Consider the following 25123-nt stretch of genomic DNA (forward strand, 5'->3'; position numbering starts at 1 on the left):
TATTAACAAAGTATAAATGACGAGTGATTTAATAGTACTAAAATTAGACGGATTTCGCGGAGGGGAGAGGGGGACTTTTAGCACGGCAACGCGCTCGTAGCATAACATAAACACATTTAAATGAACTTGGATTATGATGCAGACACACTCAAAAATAAGTTTAATCCAACTTTACACTAAACTTAATTCTAATTTGGTTTTAAATTTTGATACCTTTCTATTGGCCCCGCCTCCACCCTGACTTTCAGATGCAACCTATCAAGCATTGTTTGCTTTTGTCTTCCCTTCAAAATATTCCCAAAATGATGCCCACAAATGTCCTCACAATAGGATAACGCACGACCACTTGCCAACCAAAAGTAGTATATACTCCTCTCGTATTAGCGAACAAGCTCCGCCATTCGCACTGACTAACGGGAAAAAAAACACTGGAAAAAATGCAAGGCTCCGCCCAGTACTCGTAGAGACATTACGTTCATATCAAAATTTGTCTTGTATCTCAAGATAAATATTTGCCCAAAATTTTACTCGTATCTCAAATTTCTCGTATGTCGAGGTACCACTGTATGTGCAGCACTAGAAGTAAGAATTTTAGTTTTAACGTGCCTGAGGCTCATGTTAAATGCAGTCTTCTTAACCCAAAACACGCCCGCAGAGCATCGGATAATGATTAACAAGCTCTTCCTCCCCAACGGTCTTATCCAGAAAAATGAAAACATCTCTTCCCACTCCCACGTCGAGGGGAACTGGTCGCAAGATAAGCTTTGAACAGATCGGAACGTGCCGTGCCATCAGTCAAAGCTCCTCACTCGTGACGGTGGACGAATCGCAGAGCTAGCGTCGCGATTTGAGTCCCGATACAGAATTTGGCATTTAAAAAAAAAACATAATACATACCTTTGTCGGCAAAATCTAAAATTGATGTCGGACTCGGCCTGCGGAAGAAATAAGGTGAAATGAAGAAATCGTTATTGTCACGGCACTTGAACGCAACACGAAATAAAAAAATGTACTTACCGGGAAAACCTCTTCATTGCCAAATTGTAGAACTTCTAATATTGTGTCGCACTGAATGAACGCTGTAAGGAAAAAAATGTATTGATTAAAAATGAAAATGGACTTTTTTCCCCAAAAAGTTTGACGAAAGAAACTTAAAGTACAAAAGATTTTCCTTTCAGGCTCCGCCCTTCACTGTTAATTGCAAATTTTGTGGACAAGGGTGTATTAAGACATCTTTTTTAAATTAATTTGGGGGTGTATTTACTTTAATTTTTTCTTCATATTCCCAAACTTTGTCTGTTAAGTCAGGAATATAACATTTAGTGATATTTTTGTCCTAGTTATTAATGTTTTAAATGATTTGATATGTTTAGGGCTTTGGTTTAAAAGAGAAAAAATATATACATTATTCATATTTCGTGACAGTGATTTTTGAATTTTTGTCATTTTGTCAACTAGTTTGTATTTTACAATATTTTTCTCTCTTTTTTTATTTTCCAATATCCTTTTTTTAACCCAACATACAGTAATGTCTTCATTAAATATTTTGACTTGCCTTGCAATATTTTGTCTTTTTTTCCCGTAATATTCATTTTTTAAACTCTTTTTAAGTAAATGACAGAAATACAAACTAAGAATTAACATTAACATATTTTTGTTAACATTTTTTTAAATAAACAGCCAATATTTTTGAATATTTTTACGTCAAATAGCTATTCTTTTACTGTATTTTTGTCTCAGGGGTTCTGTAACAAGAGGAAAAAATAATAATTCTTAAAAAACAACAAATCAGATCTCAATCTCACCCTCGATATGAAACATTGCGGTCATTTTTCATTCCGACGTTAATGTAAGATAATAATCACATCAACTTTTTGACACGCAAATAAGAGCAGGAAATCCAAAGCAATCTGGGTTTTCAAGCAATTACTTTTGACAGACAGCACCACAGCACAGTTTGACTAGCGCCCTTCCTAAAACGAGGCAAAGATAAACGCGACACCGCCGGAGATTTGCGCCCTCAACACCCGACACCGGCGAAACGGGATCACGCGTGGCAGTTTGCGTCCAACTAAAGCAAAACCTGGTTATTATACTAACACCGAACGGATACGTTAAATCGAGTGTTGAGAGCGAGAGCGCGTATTGTCAATTAAAGCAGCTTAGCGGCGCTGAAAATAATCCTGTGCAAACATATCACTGGCCCATTAGTTTGTGAGAAAGTGATACCTCGCGCTCACTTTATCTTTTGCCGCGGCGAAAGTGTTTCGGCGCATTAGAGCCGCGGGAAAACCTTTATTTAGTAGGCGTTGGGTCAGCGGCTAACGTTAATCATCGTAAAACGTCAACGTGTGTCAAGCGGCCTGACATTTTCAGAGTAAATTTATATATTAGATGTTTCAAGACGACTTGAATGTACAATTTGGAATCCGATATTTAACTGTTTGTTTGTTGGTGGCAATTGTCCACTTCCCTTTTATTTTTATTTTATTTATGTTGTGACTACTTATTATGCGCGTAATCTTCCCTCAATTAGTGAGAATTCACTTTGTGATTTTTTTCTGCTATTAGTTAATTTTTTTAAGTTCATAAAAACACTTGGTACTCGCACTCAACACTGAAGAAAAAAAAAAATATATATATATATATATATTAAAGTACTTATAATAGGGGTGTCCCTACTTCGCAGGATATTCGAGGGATTACTGTACCGTATTTTCTCGCATATTAGCCGCCTCCGCGTATAAGCCGTACCTTTAAAATAGCCTTAAAGTGGTTGAATTTGACAATTTCTCGCGTATAAGCCGCCCCCTGATTCACAATTTTCACCTCCATATTCATGGTTTCAATAGGGAGTACAGATGTGTTACTTTGAAGGGAAAATCCTAAGAAAAATCATAGCACGTGAGATTTTTGAGATACTGAAGATAGAAATACATCGATTGCTGGATTGCACATTCCAAAAGGACGTTGCGAGCACGTAGACAAATTTTAAAAAGGAAGTCAGGTGAGCAATACAACCAGGAAGTGTCTTGGAAGTCTTGAATTTCATTCCTAGATGTCAAAATATTTTTTCTTTAGCATTTTATCTGTTTATCTTTTCTCTATTCTGAAATAAATGACCGTATCGTCTTGCGTTATGGCGTTTCGTCAAGTCTAATTTGTGCGCATATAAGCCGTACCCTCGATTCAGTCATTTTTTTTGCAACAATTACGGCTTTTATGCGAGAAAATACGGCAAATGACAGATCCAATCGCTTTGAGCCCAGAGACCGAGCAGCAAATGAACATTCCGTTTACCGCCCTTAAACGCAGACAATGAGCTGACATTTCTATAATTTGTTGTATTGCCTTTGTTATAGATAATTAACCTTGGACTTGTTGACAGCTATCAAATGTCATGTAATAGAAAAGCTCTTCACAGGCAGTTCTATGACAAATAGTTGAACAAATCAAAGGTTGCCTTATAAAATATTCAGGAAGATCGACGCCCTGTTCAAATATTACGTGCTGAGCACAAACAATTGAAGCAGGAATGTGAATTGAGTGACTATCTGGAACGTTTATTTCTGTATAATTGTGAAATAACCACACCTGGTGTCGTTTGAGTATGATTATAGTCGGCGTCTCCGCACCGCGAGCTTCCCACCGACGGCCAATCAACAGCAGAGTATTCAAATTAGATTCAGTCAGCTGTATATTAATAAGATTAATAAGAAACCACACTTCTGCAGAAGCGTGCTAATGGACGTAGCTTCAAAAAGACGTTTTGGCTACTCCCATGCAATGTTTTGTGCTCGTTTGTCAGTTTTTAAAACTTCAGCGCCACTTTAAAAAGAGTAAAACACTCGCTGTCAAGCTTCTTTAGTTCATTTCGTCTCGGAATTTTACAGTTAACAGCTCATAAGACAGGAGTGGCGAACAAGTTAGACACAAAGAATGAAAAAGTTAAACCGTGAGAGTTAAAATATGCGTTAAATACATTTTATAATTTGTTTTCAAAGGGCTCTGATGAATTTGAGTGTGTTTTAAGAGAAGAAAGAGAACATACAACAAAGCAAAGAGTCACAGTACAGTGGTACCTCGACCCACGATCAGCTCTACCTACGAAATGCTCGAGATATGATGAAGATTTCGATCGAATAATTCGCCTTAGATACGATCAAAATTTCGAGATGCGACCAAGCCAGGTGGCCATGACATGAGAGGCTGTTTATCATTGTAGCGCACTGTCTTTTTTTGCCGCATCTCTTTCGTGTATAACAGATATCTACGAGCACTGAACGATTAATTCAGACGAGTTTCTCCTAAGACCAGGAAACGCACAACGCGCATGTGTGGGCAAAAAGAGGGCTTTCTGGGTAATGAAGTATACTCGTGCACACAACACCGATAGCCAATGGCACCCTTTCTCAGAACAAAACTTCATTACCCACAATCAATACGTGGGTAGGCTGTTATTCCTTCCTTAGCCTGTTAGCTCCCGCGATCGCTCATTCAAGACTACTTCTCGTTGGCAAGTGGTCGTGCGCTATCCAATTGTGAGGACATTTGTGTGCATCATTTTGGGAATATTTTGAAGGGAATACAACAGCAAACAGCCCATCGATAGCGAACGTGAGGGTGGAGGCGTGGCAAACACCTAACCCACCTAGAACAAAGGTAAAAAATAAATAAAACAAAATTAGAATTCAGTTGTGTAAAGTTACATTAAACATATGTTTGAGTGTGTCTGTATATATTAATCCAAGTTAATTTAAATTTGTTTGTTTCGTTACGAGTGCGTTGTCATGGAAAGTCGTATGTCGAGGTACCACTGTATACACAAAATATGATAAGAAGCAAAGAGCCAGGAGCCGCATGTGGCTCGAGAGCCACGTATTCGCCACCCATGTCCTAAAAGATGAATTTCCAGCAAAACCATAGCATTTTAGCAAACAACAGCACATATAGAAGCGTGGAAAACCCAAAAATATAGCTTTCTACAGACTAAAACGCTCAACCTGCTCTTTAAATCACATCAACTATCTCAATGGGAGTATTTTTTTTTTCCACACGAGTCCTGGCAAAAAACAAAACCCGTTCTTAGGGGGAAAAAAAGACGTGAGCCTGTCCTCCCCTAAAGTTTGCTGGTAAACAAATGTCCCAGGGTTGGGTCGTGACACGGGGGGCAGCTGTCCACTGCCCTGGATCACCATGACATGACCAACGGGCTTCCAGACACTCGATCCGGGTGTAGGAATGACAACACGACTGTCATTTATACCCTCAAAAACTAAGCATAGTTGCCAAACCGGGCCACGTTTACAAACTTTAACCCGTGGACACCTGACTTACCTCGAAAAAAAAAACACCGGGCGTGTTCTTCACCGACCCATGATAGTAAAAATTACACAGCTAGCATAAAAATAACACAGCTAGCATAAAAAAATAGCACCCAAAAAGTTAGCTAACTTTGACACACCGGCACATTCAGAACAAATTAAAAAAAATTATACGGAAGTTGCATTAGCTTAGTTGACGCTGCTAAACAGCTAAAGCTTCCTCTTCGTCCCAACCCCGATACTAACCTTCTTTATTGGAGCGCGCAGAGTGGATAAAAGCAATAAATAATATCCTAAAGAGTCCGAGGCACGGCGACGAGCTCGCGTGCGGAAAATGGCGAGAAGTCCGGTGGACTCGTTCCTCCTGGCCAGCCGCCATGCCTCCCCCAGTCGCCGGGACAGCTCTGCCGCTCTTCGGGTTTTCACTTCAAGGGAGACAACCGTGCGACGGGGAGGTCATAACCGGGGAAAGTTACTCGGACTCGGTCAAACATAGCCGGAGCGAAGGTGCGAGCTGCTAACTCGTAATGTATTCGGGTCGACGTGCATTAGCCTCTCCTCTCAGGGTACAAGGCCTTCTTCTTCGTTAGTCCGGGTGACGTTACAAAGATGCGAACGAGACGTTGGCCGTGACGTTCAATGGCGGGTGCTGCCCCCTGCAGTCTTGGTAGGCTTCAAGGGGAAAACGTGGGAAAAACGTTTTGGAGGAGATACATTTGCCGTATGGAAAAAATATGAAGGATTTCGGAATTGTTGCTACTCCTGCGTTACGAAGGATTTACGTATTTACGTTGAATAATTATTTATTTACTTATTATTATCTATTTATTATTTATGTATGTATTATTATCTATTTATTATTTATTTATGTATTATTATCTATTTGTTATTTATTTATGTATTATTATCTATTTATTATTTATTTATTTATTATTATCTATTTATTATTTATTATTATCTATTTATTATTTATGTATTTATTATTATCTATCTAGTATTTATTTATTCATAGTATTTATTGATTATTTGTTTGTTTATTATTTGTGGACTTCGCTACTTATTTATTTATTCATTCATCAAGTGCTGATTTATTATGTATTCATTATTTATTTATTATCTATTTATTTGTTTGTTGTTGTTATTTGTGCACTTCCCTACTTATGTACGTTGTTTACAACATATTAATTTATTACTTATTGATTATTTATATTTTTTGTTGTTGTTATTTGTGCACTTTGTGAAGTTTTAAATCTCAATATATTTGTATAATGATGATAAAAGCATTCAATTCAATTCAATTATCAAAAGTATATAAATAGAGTTAAAATTAACCAAGGCTGCTAGGCTATATATACTATTTTATCATTTTTATTTTCAGTTTCTATTTAACAGATGTTTTTTTTATTTGATTTAAATTGATGACACCTGTGAAAAGTTTAATAAGCGGTCAGGAAAATTAATAATTGAATTCATGGATGTTCAACCAGTGTTTTCTGATTAGCACAACAGCTGTTTTTAAGATAGCAATCAGGTTTTTTTTTTTGCAATCAGTTTTTTTTTTTTTTTGCAATCCGTTTATAAATAAATAATTTTATTAAATCAATTATTGGAGATTTGCTACATTATTAAAGCAATTTCAGGATGAAATATGGACCATCAGATTATTAATCCCGGCCTTCACTTATAAACAACCAATTTCAAATGTGGAATTGACCTGTTCTTGAACTGTACTCATATGCGCAACATATTTTGAACCATAATACCACTTTTTCTCGTCAGACACGTGTCACATACCTTCATAATCTAACTGCCGGTTTCATGTTGCACTGTTTTGCCTAGCGATATCTATAGCAACAGAACCCCAAACCACTGCACGAACCAATCATACGCGTCGTGACATGAAAACAGGCCTCTAAACGGACAGAACAAGTCAAGAAAATATGTATTTTCTCAACAGGGGATGAGTTTATTCCCGTAAATTTGCCATCTTCTCTTTAAACAATAATTAGGCAGGGTAGTGGATCATTAATGTCAATGATTAAAAAAACAAAAACAAATGAAACTACAGCTGAGGTTAATTATTTTGAGACATCCTATAATATATTGCATCAATTTACACAGGAAACGAACATGGTCTAAAGTGTGTTTGTAAAGTGACTATGTATAACAAAATTATGTGTCATAATGACTGATAAAATTTATCTGTAGAAAGAAAACCACTAAAGATAAAACTTTCCTAATTATCACCTCTTTGATAAGTGGATACAAAGGTTGTTTGTTGACAAATCTGTTTAAGTATATTTAGCTAGGTTAAAAATCCTATCATCTGTGAAAATACTAACAAACATACATCTAGGGCACCTGTGTCAAAGTGGCGGCCCGGGGGCCAAATCTGGCCCACCGCATCGTTTTGTGTGGCCCGGGAAAGTAAATCATGAGTGCCGACTTTCTGTTTTACGATCAAATTAAAATGAAGAGTATAGAATTATATTACATTTCTTGATTTTCCCCCTTTTAAATCAATAATTGTCATTTTAATCAATTTTTTCAGTGTTTTTAGTTCTAAAATCATATTGTAAAATCTAAAAATAAATTTAAAAAAAAGCTAAAATAAACATTGTTTTCGATCTATAAAAACGGAATATTCAGGGCTTTTAATACAGTTCTTTTAATCCATTTATAAAAAAAAAAAATCTAAATATTACATCTAAAATGGTCCAGGCCACGTGAAATCAAGTTGACGTTAAAGCGGCCCGCGAACCAACCCGAGTTTGACCCCCTTATTCTAGGGGGTGCTGGAGGTTATCCTAGCTAACTGACACGCTAAATTGGTGGCCAGCCAATCGTAGCGCACAAGGAGACGAACAACCAATCAGTCAGAGCTACAAGTTAGCATACAATTAGCCTAGCATGCATGTTTTTGGGATGTGGGAGGAAACCGGAGTACCCAGAGAATACCAACACAAGTCCGGGGAGAACATGTTAACCCCTCGTCCACCATATAGAATATTAATTAAACATATTTCAAGTAAAAACATGAAAAATTCAATAATATATATATTTTTAAAGTATAGAAACGTCTCACAGGGCAGCCCGGCAGATGAGTGGTTAGCGCGTCTGCCTCACAGTGGTGGAATTGGGTTCAAATCCAGGTCGGTCCACCTGTGTGGAATTTGCATGTTCACCCTGAGCCTGCGTGGGTTTTCTCCGGGTACTCCGGTTTCCTCCCACATTTCAAAAACGTGCATGGTAGGCTAATTGGACAGTCTAAATTGCCCCAAGCTAAGAGTGATTGGTTGTTTGTCTCCTTGTGCCAGAAGTTAGCTGGGCTCCAGCACCCCCCGCGACCCTAGTGAGGATAATGTTCAGAAAATGAGATCAGAAACATCTCATGTCTTTTTGTGGTAATGTCTAATCCGAAAGTCCACCACTATATATAGTAATAAACATCAATAATTTCCTCCTTTTGACCTGCCATTGACGGTTTTAGATGTCCAATCCACTTTGTGGAGTGTTTTTAGCGACAAATCACTGCTATAAATCCTAATCAGAATATTAAGGACATTTTTCACATTCTCAAGGTCGCCAAGTACAAAAAAATAGCTAACAAAGCTCCCCTGGGTTGCTATAGCAACCATTTACATGCAAACGGTGTGGTGCTTGCCCACATCCAATCCCCTGCAGGTAAACGAAGCCAATCATCTTCATTATATTCCAACGCACCAACCCAAAACAACAACCCGATCGTCGTTAGTGTTCATGGCCTCACTTAAATTTTTATGGCCATGTTGCTTGATTTAAGGACCCTTGATTGGCTGGATGGCTCATAAGGTTTTTTTCCACAGTGATTGAAGTGACTCATGGTTACTATGCCACAATTCTGCCAATCATTAGCCTAATTATGAATTTTGATAATATTTGCAAAGCCAGGGGACTTACGACATAATCTAAAAACTGCCAAATGCAAACAAAAAGCTTATTTTTTTATATAGATATGGTTTACTTACCTTTACTTAGTATTTTATTCTTTAATATAATGTTAGTGGTGGTACGGTGCACAAGTGGTTAGCTTGCGGCCTCACAGTTCTGGAGTCTAGGGTTCGATCCCAGGTGGGTCCTCAGTAAGCAGTAGGTGGCGTTTGCATATTATGCAATGCAAAAAGTCTGTTGGATCTAAAAAATGTTTGGAAAATTTTGGTTTAAAATAAATGACTCTTTTTATATGGATGTAATTACACCCCCTTCCAGAAAGGGGCGACATAACACTTCAGTTGATTCTCACTGTCGTCTTGATAACGAGAAAAAGACACGGCGCCTCTAAACACATTTTTAATGATTCATATTGGACTTGTTGGATCAAATTATAGCAAAGTTTTGATAGTTGTTGTCCACAACAATTTATGTTTTGATGTTTGTGTACCTCATGGAATGCAAAAAAGCGACTTTTGGCGTGCCTTCTTACGGACATATAATCACTAGCGAAAAGTGGAGAAACTCGTCGCTTATTCAAGCATTAAAAGGTAAACAAATCAAATTTAGTGGAATCTTTACATTATTGTTTTGAGTGTTTTAATATTATTAAAGTCAACTTCCATTTTATTGACATTGACTACCGATTGTGTCTCACTTTTTCTACGCTAAAAATTGTGTTAAATTGTGTATATTAGTTTAAATAGCAGCTGTCTGAACCGGAAAAGATCGTATTTTTGGAAAATAAAAGATATTAAATTATAGTAAATTAGTCATTAATATTGAGATAAAAATATCAGAATTGCTCATTGAATGATCATATATATATATATATATATATGTATATGTATATGTATATATATATATATATATACATACACATATATATATATATATATATATATATATATATATATATATATATATACATACACACATATATATATATATATATATATACATACACATATATATATATATATATATATATATATATATATATGATTTATTATTTTAGCTGTTTCCATCTGTTTTGTGATATAGCATAATGCGAAAAAAAATGCTTTTAGTTTATTTTCAAAATATGCCAATCTTGATTAATGAGTTGCCTTGTAGCCTTTAAAAATAAATAAATAAATTTGAAAAAAATATATTTGTTCGGGCCTGATCGGAATTAAAAAAAAAAAAATAAAAAATAATAAATTGTTTTTACTTAAATTCGAGTGAATATTTAAATATTCCATTACCTATCACTTTTAAATGTCTAATAATTGAAGTTTTAAAAAATGCAAATATAGCTAAAAGGCTAAAAGGAGATAACCCTGAGGAAAAAAAAAAGTTATGCTATGTAACGTCTTCAACTTCCTGTCTCACTTCTCTGTTCTCAGGCAGTGGCGTAAACATCCTATTCGAGACCGAGCTTGGCGTGGTTGACTTCCTCCTCCCCAATAAGAGTAGCATCCTCTATCTTTCCGAGTCTGACATCATCGCCGACACCGCCTACAAGCGGGAGCTAGTCCGTTACCGGAATGTGAGTCTGAACTTTTCTCTTACTTTCGTTTTGAGCCTGAATTTGCGGTTGTGGTCGTGGCAGGCCTGCAGCAGCTCCCAAATGTTGGTTCTGGTGGAGAAAACTGGTCTGAGCCAGCAGTACTTCTCAGCCGTGCAGAAATTTGTGGTGTTGGAACTCGGCTTGACACTGCTGCCCGTCGGCGGGCAGACGGAGGCTTCGCATCTCATTCTTCAAATGGTAAAATCATCATCATCATCATCATCAAAAACAAAACAAAAAACAAGGCTCTTGTGCCCCCACAACCGATTGCGCCCTGTGTGGTCGCCCACAGTGCCCATAGCAAAAACCGGCTCTGGTTGTTGTCCAGTGTTTATCTAAGTACCGTTTCGACCTGAATATAAGACGATGTTTTTTTTGGATTGAAATAAAACTGAAAATGTGTCAGTCGTCTTAAAATCGCGGCCTAGATATTGCACCAGATGGCGCCAAATACCGTTAAAGCGAATGCTGAACAGATTAAATCATTTCATAAAAAAAGAGAAGCCATTCATTTACTAATGTGAATGCACTTAAGTTGACATATTTATTTATTTGTATAATTTTTTTGTTAATTTATTTATATATTTTTTTGTTAATTTATTTATATATATATATATTTTTTTAATTTATTGATATATATATTTTGGTTAATTAATTTATATATATATATATTAGCTAATTTATTTATATATATTTTGGTTAATTTATTTATATTTTTTTGTTAATTTATATATTTATTTATTCATTAATACTTATTTATTACCTATTTATTTATGTCAAAAATGTCTTTTCCTGTGTCTGTATTCTCACCCTCTTGCTACTGTGACAATGAAATTACCTGAATACGGTATGAATAAAGTTATCTAATCTAATCTAAATGTTGAGATATTTAGATATGATAGACAGTTTTTGCATGATTTGAACGAGGCAAAATAACGCTCCAAATAATCTCTCCAATATACCGTATTCTCCTTTTTTTGCGTTTTCGTGGTACACCGGAAAATACGGGGGACTACTGTGAAAAATATTTCCGCAGTAGTACCCCATTTTTCCGGGTGTACCGCAAAAAACAAAAAACGTGAAAACCTCAAAAAACACGTGAATACTGTCATCATTTCCTTCCTTATTTTGAAAAAGAGGTCGTCTTATATTCGGGTCAATACAGTAGTTGTGATTTAAAAGTTATTTTCAGGCTTACCTCATTCAAATTAGTTTTTTCTTTGACAACAGGTTCACGCAGACGGCAAGGAGAATCCATTCCGAAGGAAAGACCCATCCGGACTCTTGGACCCACTGGTCTTGTCCACGGTCCTGCAAATTCCCGGGGTGGGTCGGGTCAAAGCTTTGGCCCTATTGAGCCGCTTTCCCAGCATCCATCAGCTGTGCAACGCCAACGTCGGCGAGATGGAGGCCATCGTGGGCCAGGCCTCGGCGCAAAGCATTCGCGACTTCTTCCACGAAGTGGCGAGATGAAATGCGGCGCTTGGACGGAACCGGGACGCTTTGCGGGTTCTGCTAATGCTAAATGACAGATGTCAAACACATGTAAGTTAATAAATTATTTTGTATTTTGGTGGCTTTTCAGGTGTTTCTTCAGTTTCCAATTGAAGTTTACGGCAAAAAGAAATACGAAAATTCAAATTAGGTTAGCATTAGCATTAGCCCTCGAAAAAAAATCAAATTTAATTTAACATTATTTGAAAGTTGATTGAAGATATTAAGAAGGACATCTTCACTTTAAACACGTTTAACGTGGCTGACAAATTAAAAGCCGTTTTTTGGGTGGTCCAATCACAAACATGCAAAACAAATGTGGGGAAATGAAGACAGATATTGTAAGATAATAAATAAATTTAGAGTTTAGGTTGCTTTTCAGCATTTTATTTACTCTGCAATTTAAGCTTACTGTGAAACTACACACAGTAATCAGCATGTTGTACGATAACTAAAGAGGGTCTGAAGTGGTTGGGGGAGGGGTTTCTGGGGGTCTGCACCTGGAGACTGGCCTAAAACTAATGAGGTTTGGAGTGGAGAGGGGATGATTGGTCGCTGAAATGAGGATTGCCGTGCTGCTTTCTCAACAATGACCCTTCTCCATATTTTCCCTGATGAGGAATATAATCATGAAAATGATGTTTGCCAGGTGGATTGGAGGTTGTCAATGGCAGCCATTGATTTAAAAGGGGGGAAATCAGGAAATTTAATATACGTCTATACTCTTCATTTTAATTTGATCCTAAAACAGAAAGTTGGCACTCATGATTTACTTTCCCGGGCCACACAAAATGATGCAGGGGGCCAGATTTGGCCCCCGGGCCGCCACTTTAACACCTGTGATTTAGAGTGCTAAATTAGCCTAGCATGCATGTTTTTGAGATGTGGGAGGAAAGCAGAGTACCTGGAGAAAACCCACGCAAGCCCAGGGAGAACATGCAAACTCCACAAAGTGAAGACCCACCCTGGGATCGAACCCTCGACCCCAGAACCGTGAAGCCGGCGCCAATAATCCAAATGGTACTTTTTGTTCTCTCTGGGTGATCCTAATCATCTCATTCGCCCGAGGAGGGGGGGGTTGGGGGGGTTTGACTCCTCCCCTCTCGGCTGAGCCTCTCATCTTCATCTTCATCCTCATCCTCATCCTCACAGCTCTTCATCGTCTGGCGCCGACGACCAAGACGACGACGTCCAGGACGGACGGACGAAGGAAGGAGTCAGCCATGGGGGAATATTTCTACGGGAGAAAGTGAAAAGGGAAGGATGGAAATGTGCGGGTGTGCGTCCCGAGGAGACTCCAATTTTTTGCTGGGTTTACGCGCGTGAGCGGGTAAGTGGAAAAAACATTAAAAAAAAAAAAAAACCAAAAAAGGACTTATTTGAAATATTCTCACGTTTAGAAAGAGCATTTTTTGTTGACTGTGGGAGAAAAAGAGAAAAAAAGTTAGCCTGGTTATTAAAAGATATATAAATATTTTTGAAAATTGTACATTATGAACAACATGTAGTTGGATTTTCAAAATAAAGGTATAAAATGATTTTTTTTTCTAGATTCAAGATATAGAGGTTTTAGTTTCCTTTACTGAATTCAATTAAGATAATACATATTTAAATTTTAATATTAGTGACTCAGTCCTCAACTTAAAAATATTTATTACATTTTTTTTCTGTTTCTGTTTAAAATTCATGCAATCTAAATATAGTCTGCACGTAGAAAACACTAAATAGATTTTTTTTTTAGTTACATATTAGTTTTATTTATTTCATTTTTTTGCAAAGCTCGTCTTTAATTCTATATAATCAATAATTATGGACATTTTGGTTAAAATTTAATGAATTAGTGCTGAATAAGATAATGTGTTAGTTATGCTATTTTTTAATTAATTGGACATCACCTAAAAAAATAAATATTAGTATTTGCCTAAAAAAAATGATGAATTAAAGAAAACAATATTATCACATATATCTCCAATACTTTCCATTATGATAACAATAAACACTTTTTATCATGTATTTGCAGTATATCTCTGTATAAATGTAATATTTCTATACTTAAATGAATTCAAATCATTTTAAACTGCCCAACAAATAACCCAAATTAAATGTAAACCCCGCCCCCCTTGCCCCATGTACTTTATTAAAAACCGAAGCTTTTTATTCCAGATATTGACTAAATTTAGAGTTAAAAAATGAGCATTTGATATCATAAATCGATGAGGGATGTTGCCTTGTTGCTAGCCCAGGTGAGGTTGCCCCGCTAAATGCTAAATAGAAAGCCGCAAGCCTCTTAACGCCACGCCGCCGCTAATCTCCTACCAACCTAATAAGAGCATTATTATATTAACAGATCATTCTGTCTGCCATAATGCTAATAAATAGCATGCACTCAGGCGTAGAAAGTAACCGAGTACAAATACTTTAGCATGTAGCACTTCAGTGCTATCATTGTTTTTGCTCAAACCATATGAAAATTGGTATTTTTTTAATAAAAAAATTGTCATAATTTTTAATGCTTAATAAGGCTAACTATAATTTAGTGTGGGTCATATTAGGTGCGATGATTTTTCTAAACTAATACATGTGTACTCCCTATTAAAACCATGAACATGGAGGTGAAAATTGTCAATCAGGGGGCGGCTTATACGCGAGAAATTGTTAAATTTAACCAATTTAAGGCCATTTTAAAGGTGCGGCTTATATGTGGGTCGGCTTATATGTGAGTAAATACATTGATATTTTTTGTTATCGAAAAATCAGATGAGATAATGTGGTTGCGCAAGTGTGCAACCCCTTTAAAAATGGTATGTGGGTGTTCAAAATGAAGTTATGTTTAAAGTAGTGGTCTAAAACTTGCGGTATGGGGGCTAAATGTGGCCCGCATGTCAGAATCTTGATGTCTTACAAGGTTGAGTAGTTTGGTGTAGTTTTTATTATTTTAGTATTAATACAGTACAAGCTAGCATAGTTTAGGCTAATGTCGGTGTTTGTAATGTTTGTCCATCTTTTTAGTCAGAGTAATTTCGTTTGAAAAATTGAGTCGTTTAATTGGAGCCTAAAAATTGTCCATTTAATTTTTTTAAAATTATATTAAGGGTTTGCTTATTACTTTTCTATTTTTTTCACGTTTTTATAAATACAAAGAATTTATAACAAGGTATATGCTCTACTTTATAAAATGTTTTTAAGGATGTTTAATTAAATTTAAAAAAGGAAAAAATAGAAAACGTTCTATATTTTTCTAATTTAAAATTCAGATGTTTGTTTCACCATTTTTTTTTAAATCACATTTTTATAAATACAAAAAATGTATAATAAGGTATATAAGGTATATTTTTAAAGGATGTTTAATTAAATTTAAAAAAGGAAAAAATAGTAAACATTCTATATTTTTAAAATTTAAAATTAAGATGTTTGTTTTACCATTTCATTTTTCAAAAAAATTCACATTTTTATAAATACAAAAAATTTATAACAAGGTATATACTCTACTTTTTAAAAATATTTTTAAGGATGTTTAATTAAATTAAAAAAGGAAAAAAAAAACATTCTCTATTTTTCAAATTTAAAATAGAGATGTTTGTTTTACTTTTTTTTAAAGGCGGCAGAAGCAGTAAATATTATAAATTTATTTTCATCATCTCATTTTAAATGTTTTTCATTTTAGGGGAAAAAAACATTTATTTTTGAATGATGTGGCGGGATGAATTTGGCAGATTTACAGAATAAATGTCCAATTTAAAAAAAAAATAGGTAAAAAAAAAGTATCCAGTAAAAAAAATGTGGTAAAAGTATCCAGTAAAAAAATGTGGTAAAAGTATCCAGTAAAAATATTGCCTTAACAGTCACATTGTAGTGAGCGATTGTTGACATGTGCAATGATGTAATGCTCTCTTAGTTTACCTTTAGCCGCAGTGGCTAAAGGTAAACTTCTGTCAGTCTCATTTAATGTAGCGGGGGTGAGGGGTGGAGCTTTTGCTACACTGGGTTCGTTAACTCCCCGGCATTAGCGCTAATCTACACGTATCTGCACGTGTTACAACCACAGATTGAACAAGTCAGACCGGGTAAATGCTGACAAAGCTTTCTACTAATTTAAGGGAAATATCCACATACATTTTTCGACAAGCTATGGCATTATTTTTCCCTGTACATTTCATATTAGGAACTTATTGTCACATAATGCTTTCAGAATCTAGACTTTCAGTGTCAAAGATGTACAGTGGTACCTCGAGATATGAGCTTAATTCGTTCCGGGACTGAGCTCATATGTCGATTTACTCGTATCTCAAATCAACGTTTCCCATAGAAATCAACCAAGAAGAAATTAATTAGTTCCAACCATCTAAAAAAAACACCCAAAACAGGATATTGGATTGGAAAAACATTTTTTTTTGTTCTAAATCGCCATCTATTGACAAAGTAACAAATAACTAGTGGTTTAATAGCAATAAAATGTGTTTAATAGTATACTAAAATTAGACAGATTTTTTTTACATGGCAACGCGCTCGTAACATAACATAAACAAATTGAAATGAACTTGAATTACGATACAGACCCACTCAAAAATAATTTTAATCTAACCTTACATTTGTTCTAACCCTCTGAAAAAACACCAAAAACAGGATATTGGATTGGAAAAACATTTTTTTTGTTTTAATTCGCCATCTATTAACAAAGTAACAAATAAATCGTGGTTTAATACCACTAAAATGTGTTTAATAGTATACTAAAATTAGACAGATTTTTTTGCATGGCAACGCGCTTGTAACATATCAAACAAATTTAAATGAACTTAGATTATGATGCTGACCCACTCAAAAATAAGTTTAATCTAACCTTACACTAAACTTAATGCTAATTTTGTTTTAAATGTTGATACCTTTCTTCTCCCGGGTGGGCTCTATTGGCTCCGCCTCCACCCTGACTTTCAGATGCAACCTATCAAGGGTTGTTTGCTTTTGTCTTCCCTTCAAAATATTCCCAAAATGATGCCCACAAATGTCCTCAAAATACGATAACGCACTACCACTAGCCAACGAAAAGTAGAATATACTCCTCTCGTATTAGCGATCGCTCCGCCATTCGCACTGACTAACGCAGGGGTAGGGAACCTATGGCTCGGGAGCCATATGTGGCTCTTTCTATGGGTGCATATGGGCTCTTCACTAACCTGTGAAGTAAAATATGGAAATCCCTAGTGAGAAAGCTGAGTCCCGTGCATAATATAATTGATACTGATTTATTAGCAACAGCATAACAATGTTGTCAAAAGAATTCAGAGACTTTTTGTACTTTAAAAGTGGTGAAATGACCCAAAAAAAACCCACAAATTTTCATGTATTTTTACTTTTCAATTCTGAGAATGGCTCTCAAGAAATAACATTAGAAAATATGAATTGTTTAGGGCTCTCTCTGTCAAAAAAGTGTTTCTAATCAGACTTACGGGGAAAAAAAAACACTGGAAAAAATGCAAGGCTCCGCCCAGTGCTCGTAGAGACATTACACGAGGGACTAAAAGTAGTTTTTTTGTGTATGGGTAAACAAACAATAGGGCCGCTTTGTACCGAGTGGTTGAGTTTACTGTACGTGTATAGCACCTCTGAAAATAGCCCCTCCTTATGTCCTTACTGCTAAACAGGATGAGCGTGCTTTCTGCGTTTGTAAACGGTCAACCCCGCTTTTATAAATAAGCGCTGCTTACAGGTCTGCTGCTGCCGGGGGAATATTTAGCCAGGTTAAGTACATTAGGCGGCTTCTTCTTGGGAAAACATAGTTCAGGGCACGGTCTGGACTCTTTTGCTTTGAAAAAAAAGGGTTTGTAATAAGACAAAATGTTGAAAGAATCGTATTAGACGCAAATTCAAAGTCGCCAACACATGCTGTATTAGTATCTATTTTAGCCAACTAGCAAAATGGCAACACATGCTGTATTAGTATCTATATTAGCCAACTAGCAAAATGGCAACACATGCTGTATTAGTATCTATATTAGCCAACTAGCAGTTGAGATACGAGTACAATTTCGGGCAAATATTTTTCTTGAGATACGAGCACTGGGCGGAGCATTTTTTTCAGCGTTTTTTTCCGTAGCCAACTAACAAAATGGTGGCTACATACGAGCAATTTGAGATATGAGTCAAATTTGGGGGCAAATATTTATCTTGAGATACGAGCACTGGGCGGAGCGTTGCATTTTTTTTTGGTGTTTTTTTGTCCCGTTAGTCAGTGCAGAATGGCGGAGCTTGTTCGCTAATACGAGAGGAGTATATGCTACTTTTCGTTGGCTAGTGGTCGTGCGTTATCTTATTGTGAGGATATTTGTGTGCATCATTTTGGGAATATTTTGAAGGGAAGACAAAAGCAAACAACCCTGGATAGGTTGCATCTGAAAGTGGGCGGGGCCAATAGAGCCAACCCGGGAGAAGAAAGGTATCAAAAATGTCAAAGAAAATTAGAAATAAGTTTAGTGTTAGGTTCGATTAATCTTATTTTTGAGTGTCTGCATTGTAAGTTCATTTCAATTTGTTTATGTTATGTTACGAGCGTGTTGCCATGCAAAAAGTCTCCTTTCCGCAAAATCCCTCTAATTTTAGTACTATTAAACACATTTTAGTAATATTAAACCACTAGTTATTTGTTACTTTGTTAATAGATGGCGAATTGGAACAAATACAAATGTTTTTCGAATCCAATATCCTGTTTTGGGGTGTTTTTTCAGAGGGTTGGAACGAATTCATTTGTTTTTAGTTCATTTCTATGGGAAACGTTCATTTGAGTTACGGGTAAATCGACATACGAGCTCAGTCCTGGAACGCATTAAGCTCATATCTGAAGGCACCACTGTATTTGTTATGTGTTCTCAGGGCAACAGGCCTCACTACAACATGGCAAAGGTCAACAGCGAAATTTCCTACTTGACAAGATGCCGCTCGTCCGTTCACACGTCGGATGAGGAGCTGGCCGTTATCGAAAATGGAGACAGCAGGTTTGTTTCAGGAGGTCCTCGGCTGCGTCTCAAGTAAAAGATGCTATCATTCAGATGCCCTGTCAAAATAGGATCAGACATATTTCATCAGGAGTACAGTAATCCCTCCAATATTGCGGCTTTACTACAAGGCAATTTTTTTTGAATGTTTTTTTTTAATATTATTATTTTTTGTAATTAAATTTTGTGGTAATAAAAAAAATAGATTAAATTTTGTGGTAATAAAAAAAACAATTACATTTTGTGGTGATAATATTTTTTAATTTAATTTTGTGGTAATAAAATGTTGTGGTAATAAAATTTGTTTTATGTTAAATTTTGTGGTAATAAAATTTGTTTTAAATTAAATGTTGTGGTAATAAAATTTGTTTTAAATTAAATGTTGTGGTAATAAAATGTTTTAAATTAAATTTTGTGGTAATAAAATTTGTTTTAAATTAAAGTTTGTGGTAATAAAAAAATGTAAATAAAATTTTGTGGTAATTAAAATAAAAAAAAATTGTGGTAATAAAAAATAAATAAATTACATTTTGTGGTAATATTTTTTTTTGTAATTAAATTTTATGGTAATAATTTTTTTTTTTTAAATTTTTGTACCCATGCTGAAACTCAAGCGGAAGATGAAAGAACGAATATGATAGCTCCGCCCATCCTCTTCATTTGTCCATCATCTTCTTTCTTCTACGCTTTTTTTTCCAGTTCCAATTCCGAAAGGACTCTGTCTTCCAAGTCCAAGAGAACTGTATTCACTGGTCCAGGAGCCATGGCCAGGTAACATCCCCCCCCACGACAAGCCCCTCCCTCCTGACCCTTCCGACCACTCCCCCACGTCCCTCAGTCTCGACCTGTGTCACGTCGCGGTGGTTGTCTCCGCCCTCTCTGACCACGTCTAGGCTGTCTCACTTCTTCTACACGCTGCGCCAATGGACCTTCAACAGGATGAAGCCCAAAGCGCCGGAGCGCCACGACTCCTTCCTGGCGCGTTTCCGAGGCCCGGAGCTCAGAGACGACTCCGGTTGCGAGAGTACCGTCCTGTCCCTGGGCCGCAACGGCAAGATGCACAGAAAAAAGTAAGTGGCCCTGGTCCCAAAAAGTCAACCGTGTCCGCCAAAGAACTGAATCTCTAGTCGCTTCGTTGTTCTTCCTCAAGTCTTGCCAGTCATTGGCCGCTGGCTAATTACAACGTCAATAACTGCAACAACACCGACAAGTAAGTGTGGATAGTTGGTAGGATAGTAGCTAGTCATCTAGTCGACAGATAGCCCAGCGGGTTAATAGCTAGTCATCCACTAACTAGACAGATAGCCGAGTTGGTTCCAAAGTTCTTTCCGTTCCCAGTTCAGTCTGCTTTTCCTTGTCTGGGTGGTTCGTTGGTTTGCGCCCAACCTGAGCGAAATAATGCAGCTTTAGTTTAGATTTGAAGGAAGGGTAAAGTCTGTAAAAATCCTGCCGAGCTATTTTGAGACCTCTAGCAGATCCTTGCAACTTTCCCTAGTCCCGATTCCACCTGGAAGTTCCTCACAAGCGCACCGTAGACTAATCTGAGGAATAGAATGAACCTCCTAAGACCCGGACTTTTGCAAGGCATGCATTTTTATTTACTCTTTGATGTTTAGGCTATAATTTGGCTACAAATGAGTGTAAATTATTTTTTATGTATTTACTTATTTATTAAAGCATTAATTAATTATTATTATTTATTTATTAATTCGTTAATTTATTATTTTATTCATTCATTTATTTAATATGTATTTATTATTTTTTATCTTTTTTTATTTATTTATTTATATTTATTTATTGATGTTTATTTATGTATATTTATTTATTTTATTTATTTATGTATTTATTTTTATTAATTTATTTTTTATTTATTTTTATTCATTTATATTCATTGATATTTATCTATATTTATTTATATTTATTTATGAGTTTATTTATATTCATTTATATTTATTTATTAATTAATTTATGACTTATTTATGTCTAAAATGTATTTTCCTGTGTCTGTATTCTCATCCTCTTTTTTTGACAATGAAATTTCCCAAATACGGCATAAATAAAGTTATCTAATCTAATAAAAAAAACAAATAAGAATTATCTTTTTACATGATGTCATATCTGAGAAAAAATGATGTCCACATCTTACATGGACGCCAGGCCCTGGTAGTCCAAAATGTATCATTGTAGTCTTGTGACACCCAAAAATGTGATTAGATGAGATAACTTTATTCATCTCGTATTTGGGAAATTTCACTGTCACAGTAGCAAGAGGGTGAGAATACAGACACAGAAAAAGACATTTTAGACATAAATAAATAGCTAATAATAAATAAATGAGCATGTTGCTGAAATATATATATACATACACATATACATACATATATATAAATATACATATATATAGATTGACATGTATACATACGATTGGTCTTAAGATTCAGCCACATGTGGATGCCAGGTCCTAGGAGGTTAAAAGCGCAAACTAGAAATCTCCTTTTCCTAAAAGACCAATCCCGCCAATATTTCCCGATCTTTCCCCGACCATTCTCGTGTCCCTTTGGCCACACCCACCTAGACGCCCTTTTCCCCAAATAAAAAAGACCTAAAAGCCCGAGTTGTAACCCTAGTAAAAAGGAGGATAAAAAAGAGGAGATTAAAAAAGAGGAGAAGGACGAAAAGAAGGATGAGAAGAAAGACGAGAAGAAAGACGAGAAAAAAGACGATAAAAAGGACGATAAAAAGGACGATAAGAAAAAAGAGGAACCGCCGTAAGTACTCTCCCAAAGAATAGATTTCTTACCGATGGTCCCCGCGGAAAAATTAGCAGACAAAATCCTCACCCAAGTACCTTCTCAATCCAGGAAGGAGATCTGGCTAATGGACCCGTCTGCAGACATGTACTACAGGTGGCTGACGGTCATCGCCGGTCCAGTTTTTTACAACCTGATCATGATCGTCACCAGGTACTTTTGAGTCGTTTCTAGAACAAAAAACAGAAAGTCAAACTACAGCACAAAGCAGCTCAACATTTTTCACGTCGTCTGCCAGAGCGTGCTTCAACGAACTCCAGGACCGCTTCACCAAACTTTGGGTCTTCTTGGACTACACCAGCGACTTCATCTACTACACTGACAGCTTCGTCCGGTCAAGGACAGGTCAGTTTTTTGGGGGGCTAGGTGTCCAACTTTGGGCTAGAGGTTGAACATTTTCAATCAGTTTTTCCAAAATCCATGAATGGTTTTTGCTCCAAATGAAAGATAATTAAAGTCAAGTCCCCCCCCGAAAATCAAAAAGTATTACCGTATTTTCTCGCATATAAGCCATATTTGTAACAAAAAAATGCTGACTGAATCGAGGCTACGGCTTATATGCGCATAAAAACACGACATGCACAAAACTGCATGTTGACGCCGCCATGGCACGATGACGTCACGACAAAATGGCGCCGTGACGTCATGACGCAAGCGAATCTGGCCGATAGGGTCATTTCTTTTAAAATAGAGAAAAGATAAAAACGCGAAACAAAATTAATTTTGACGTCTATGAATGAAATTCAAGAAAAAAAACGATCTTGCATAAAACGTGAAAAAGAAACCACTTACTTGTGTCCGCCATTGTTCGGTCAGAGCGCCGCCATCTTACCTAGGGATGACAAACTAGGGTGCGGCTTATATGCAGAGGCGGCTTATATGCGAGAAAATACGGGAAAGTCATTCATTTACATTCTTGGCTTTCTGGCAAAAGTGAATCAAAATCTGATTTTTTAAGTTTACCGACCTTCCCCACCGTGTAGCTCTTTGACGGGTCCCAGTCAGAGTCCGGTAGTCATTTTGGATTTCCTCCTCAGGCTACCTGGAGCAAGGCCTGCTGGTGAAGGAATCCTCCAAGCTGCGGGCCAAATACATGACCACGTCCCAGTTCAAGTACGACATGATCTCCATGATCCCCACGGATCTGCTGTTCCTGAAGTTCGGCTTCAACAACCCCGAGTTCCGCTTCAACCGCCTGTGCAAGATCTCCCGGCTGTTCGAGTTCTTCGAAAGGACCGAGACCAGGACCAGCTTCCCCAACATGTTCCGCATCAGCAACCTGGTGCTCTACATCCTGATCATCATCCACTGGAACGCCTGCATGTTCTTCGCCATCTCCAAGACCATCGGCTTCGGCTCGGACACTTGGGTGTACCCCAACATCAGCCACCCGGAACACGGCCGGCTGGCCAGGAAGTACATCTACTCCCTCTACTGGTCCACGCTGACGCTCACCACCATCGGGGAGACGCCGCCGCCGGTGCGGGACGTGGAGTACCTCTTCGTCATCGCCGACTTCCTGACCGGCGTGCTGATCTTCGCTAGTATCGTGGGCAACGTGGGCGCCATGATCTCCAACATGAACGCCTCCCGCGCCGAGTTCCAGGCCAAGATCGACTCCATCAAGCAGTACATGCAGTTCCGTAAGGTGACCAAAGACCTGGAGGCCCGGGTGATCAAGTGGTTCGACTACCTGTGGACGGAGAAGAAGACCTGCGATGAGAAGGAGGTCCTGAAGAACCTTCCCGACAAGCTGAAGGCCGAGATCGCCATCAACGTCCACCTGGATACGCTGAAGAAGGTGCGCATCTTCCAGGACTGCGAGGCGGGGCTCCTCATCGAGCTGGTGCTCAAGCTGGAACCCCAGGTCTTCAGTCCCGGGGACTACATCTGCAAGAAGGGCGACATCGGCCGCGAGATGTACATCATCAAGGAGGGCAAGCTGGCCGTGGTGGCCGACGACGGCGTCACGCAGTTCGTGGTGCTCAGCGACGGCGCCTACTTTGGCGAGATCAGCATCCTGGGCATCAAGGGCAGCAAGGCCGGAAACCGCAGGACCGCCAACATCCGAAGCGTGGGCTACTCCGACCTCTTCGCCCTGACCAAGGACGACCTGATGGAGGCCCTGACCGAGTACCCGGAAGCCAAGAAGGCCCTGGAGGAGAAGGGTAAGGCCATCCTGATGAAGGACAACCTGATCGACGAGGCCGTGGCCAACGCCGGGGCCGACCCCAAGGACATGGAGGAGAAGCTGAGCAGGCTGCAGGACAACCTGGACGCCGCTCAGACCAAGTTCGCCAAGCTCATGGCCGAGTTCACCTCCAGCCAGACGCGCATGAAGCAGAGGGTCAGCCAAATGGAGGCCCAGGTCAAGGCCGTCAGACCCGAGGACCTGTCGGAGGTGGTGGCCGACAAGGACAAGAAGGTCCAGTAAAGGAGGACTTTGGAAGGGGAAAACCTCCTCGTCCAATCGCGTGCAGACGCTACCGACCAATGCCGCGAGAAGCCAAAGGTGGACTAACGCCCGGGCCGAAAAAGCTTCGTGTTGTCCGTCCGAATTGTTAGGTATGCCATATTCCAGGTCACGGATTGGGCGGAGGGGGCGGAGCTTTGGTTTTTGTTTCATATTGTACATATGAATGGAGCGAATATTTATCTACGTTACGCTAACATGTCTCGCTGTGTTTGTCCGCATGGTTATTTTGTAGATAAAATAAAACATTACAACGGGTTTCTTGGAGTATTTTTAGAGTTTTTTGACTACATTTTCTGCAAGAAAAAAGCAAACGTGAGATTTGATAGGCTAGCTAGATGTCCTAAAGGTGCTAACCAATTGAAACCGTATTTACTCTATAATTGGCTAAAGCAAATTTGAGTTCGAGTCAACTAAAAAAAATGTAAAAAAAAAACTTAGGGATGCCATAACCCAGAGCAAAAAGTATCGTATTTTCTCGCATATAAGCCGTATTTGTAACCAAAAATGACTGA

The 25123-nt window shown here is 37.7% G+C and overlaps 2 protein-coding genes and 2 long non-coding RNA genes across 6 annotated transcripts in view; 1 reads left to right on the top strand and 3 right to left on the bottom strand.

Moving 5' to 3' along the window:
* tmem131 (transmembrane protein 131) overlaps nt 1-5915 on the bottom strand; it is a 39159-nt gene extending 33244 nt beyond the window's left edge. The window contains exons 1-3 of the mRNA XM_077607263.1: nt 5571-5915; nt 1018-1079; nt 898-935 (exon numbers count right to left, since the gene is read on the bottom strand). Coding sequence (XP_077463389.1) covers nt 898-935; nt 1018-1079; nt 5571-5703 — 233 coding nt within the window. The 5' untranslated portion in view covers nt 5704-5915. The remainder of the gene's footprint in view (nt 1-897; nt 936-1017; nt 1080-5570) is intronic.
* Nucleotides 5916-8620: 2705 nt separating this feature from the next.
* On the bottom strand, nt 8621-13619 carry LOC144078732 (uncharacterized). 2 transcript variants are annotated; one of them, XR_013301297.1, is made up of 4 exons: nt 13304-13619; nt 12044-12366; nt 10848-11034; nt 8621-9497 (listed from the first exon to the last, which is right to left on the bottom strand). It is a non-coding gene; the product is annotated as an uncharacterized LOC144078732 (long non-coding RNA). The 2 variants fall into 2 exon arrangements; XR_013301296.1 differs by having other exon boundaries at nt 12044-13614.
* LOC144078724 (cyclic nucleotide-gated channel cone photoreceptor subunit alpha-like) lies at nt 12228-24866 on the top strand. Of its 2 annotated transcripts, none has more exons than XM_077607041.1 (10): nt 12228-12390; nt 13492-13669; nt 19204-19325; nt 20025-20096; nt 20219-20395; nt 20476-20535; nt 21953-22093; nt 22187-22288; nt 22374-22480; nt 23173-24866. In XM_077607041.1, exons 1-10 carry the CDS (start codon nt 12371-12373, stop codon nt 24567-24569), a joined length of 2376 nt encoding a protein of 791 aa, XP_077463167.1. In that variant the 5' UTR covers nt 12228-12370; the 3' UTR covers nt 24570-24866. The 2 variants fall into 2 exon arrangements, with proteins under 2 accessions (XP_077463167.1, XP_077463168.1); XM_077607042.1 differs by having other exon boundaries at nt 20264-20395.
* Nucleotides 19126-23095, bottom strand: LOC144078733 (uncharacterized). Its single transcript, XR_013301298.1, has 3 exons — nt 22928-23095; nt 22174-22305; nt 19126-19384 (listed from the first exon to the last, which is right to left on the bottom strand). It is a non-coding gene; the product is annotated as an uncharacterized LOC144078733 (long non-coding RNA).
* Nucleotides 24867-25123: the final 257 nt, after the last annotated feature.

Source organism: Stigmatopora argus, chromosome 8, assembly GCF_051989625.1.
Source record: "Stigmatopora argus isolate UIUO_Sarg chromosome 8, RoL_Sarg_1.0, whole genome shotgun sequence".
Lineage (NCBI taxonomy): Eukaryota > Metazoa > Chordata > Actinopteri > Syngnathiformes > Syngnathidae > Stigmatopora > Stigmatopora argus.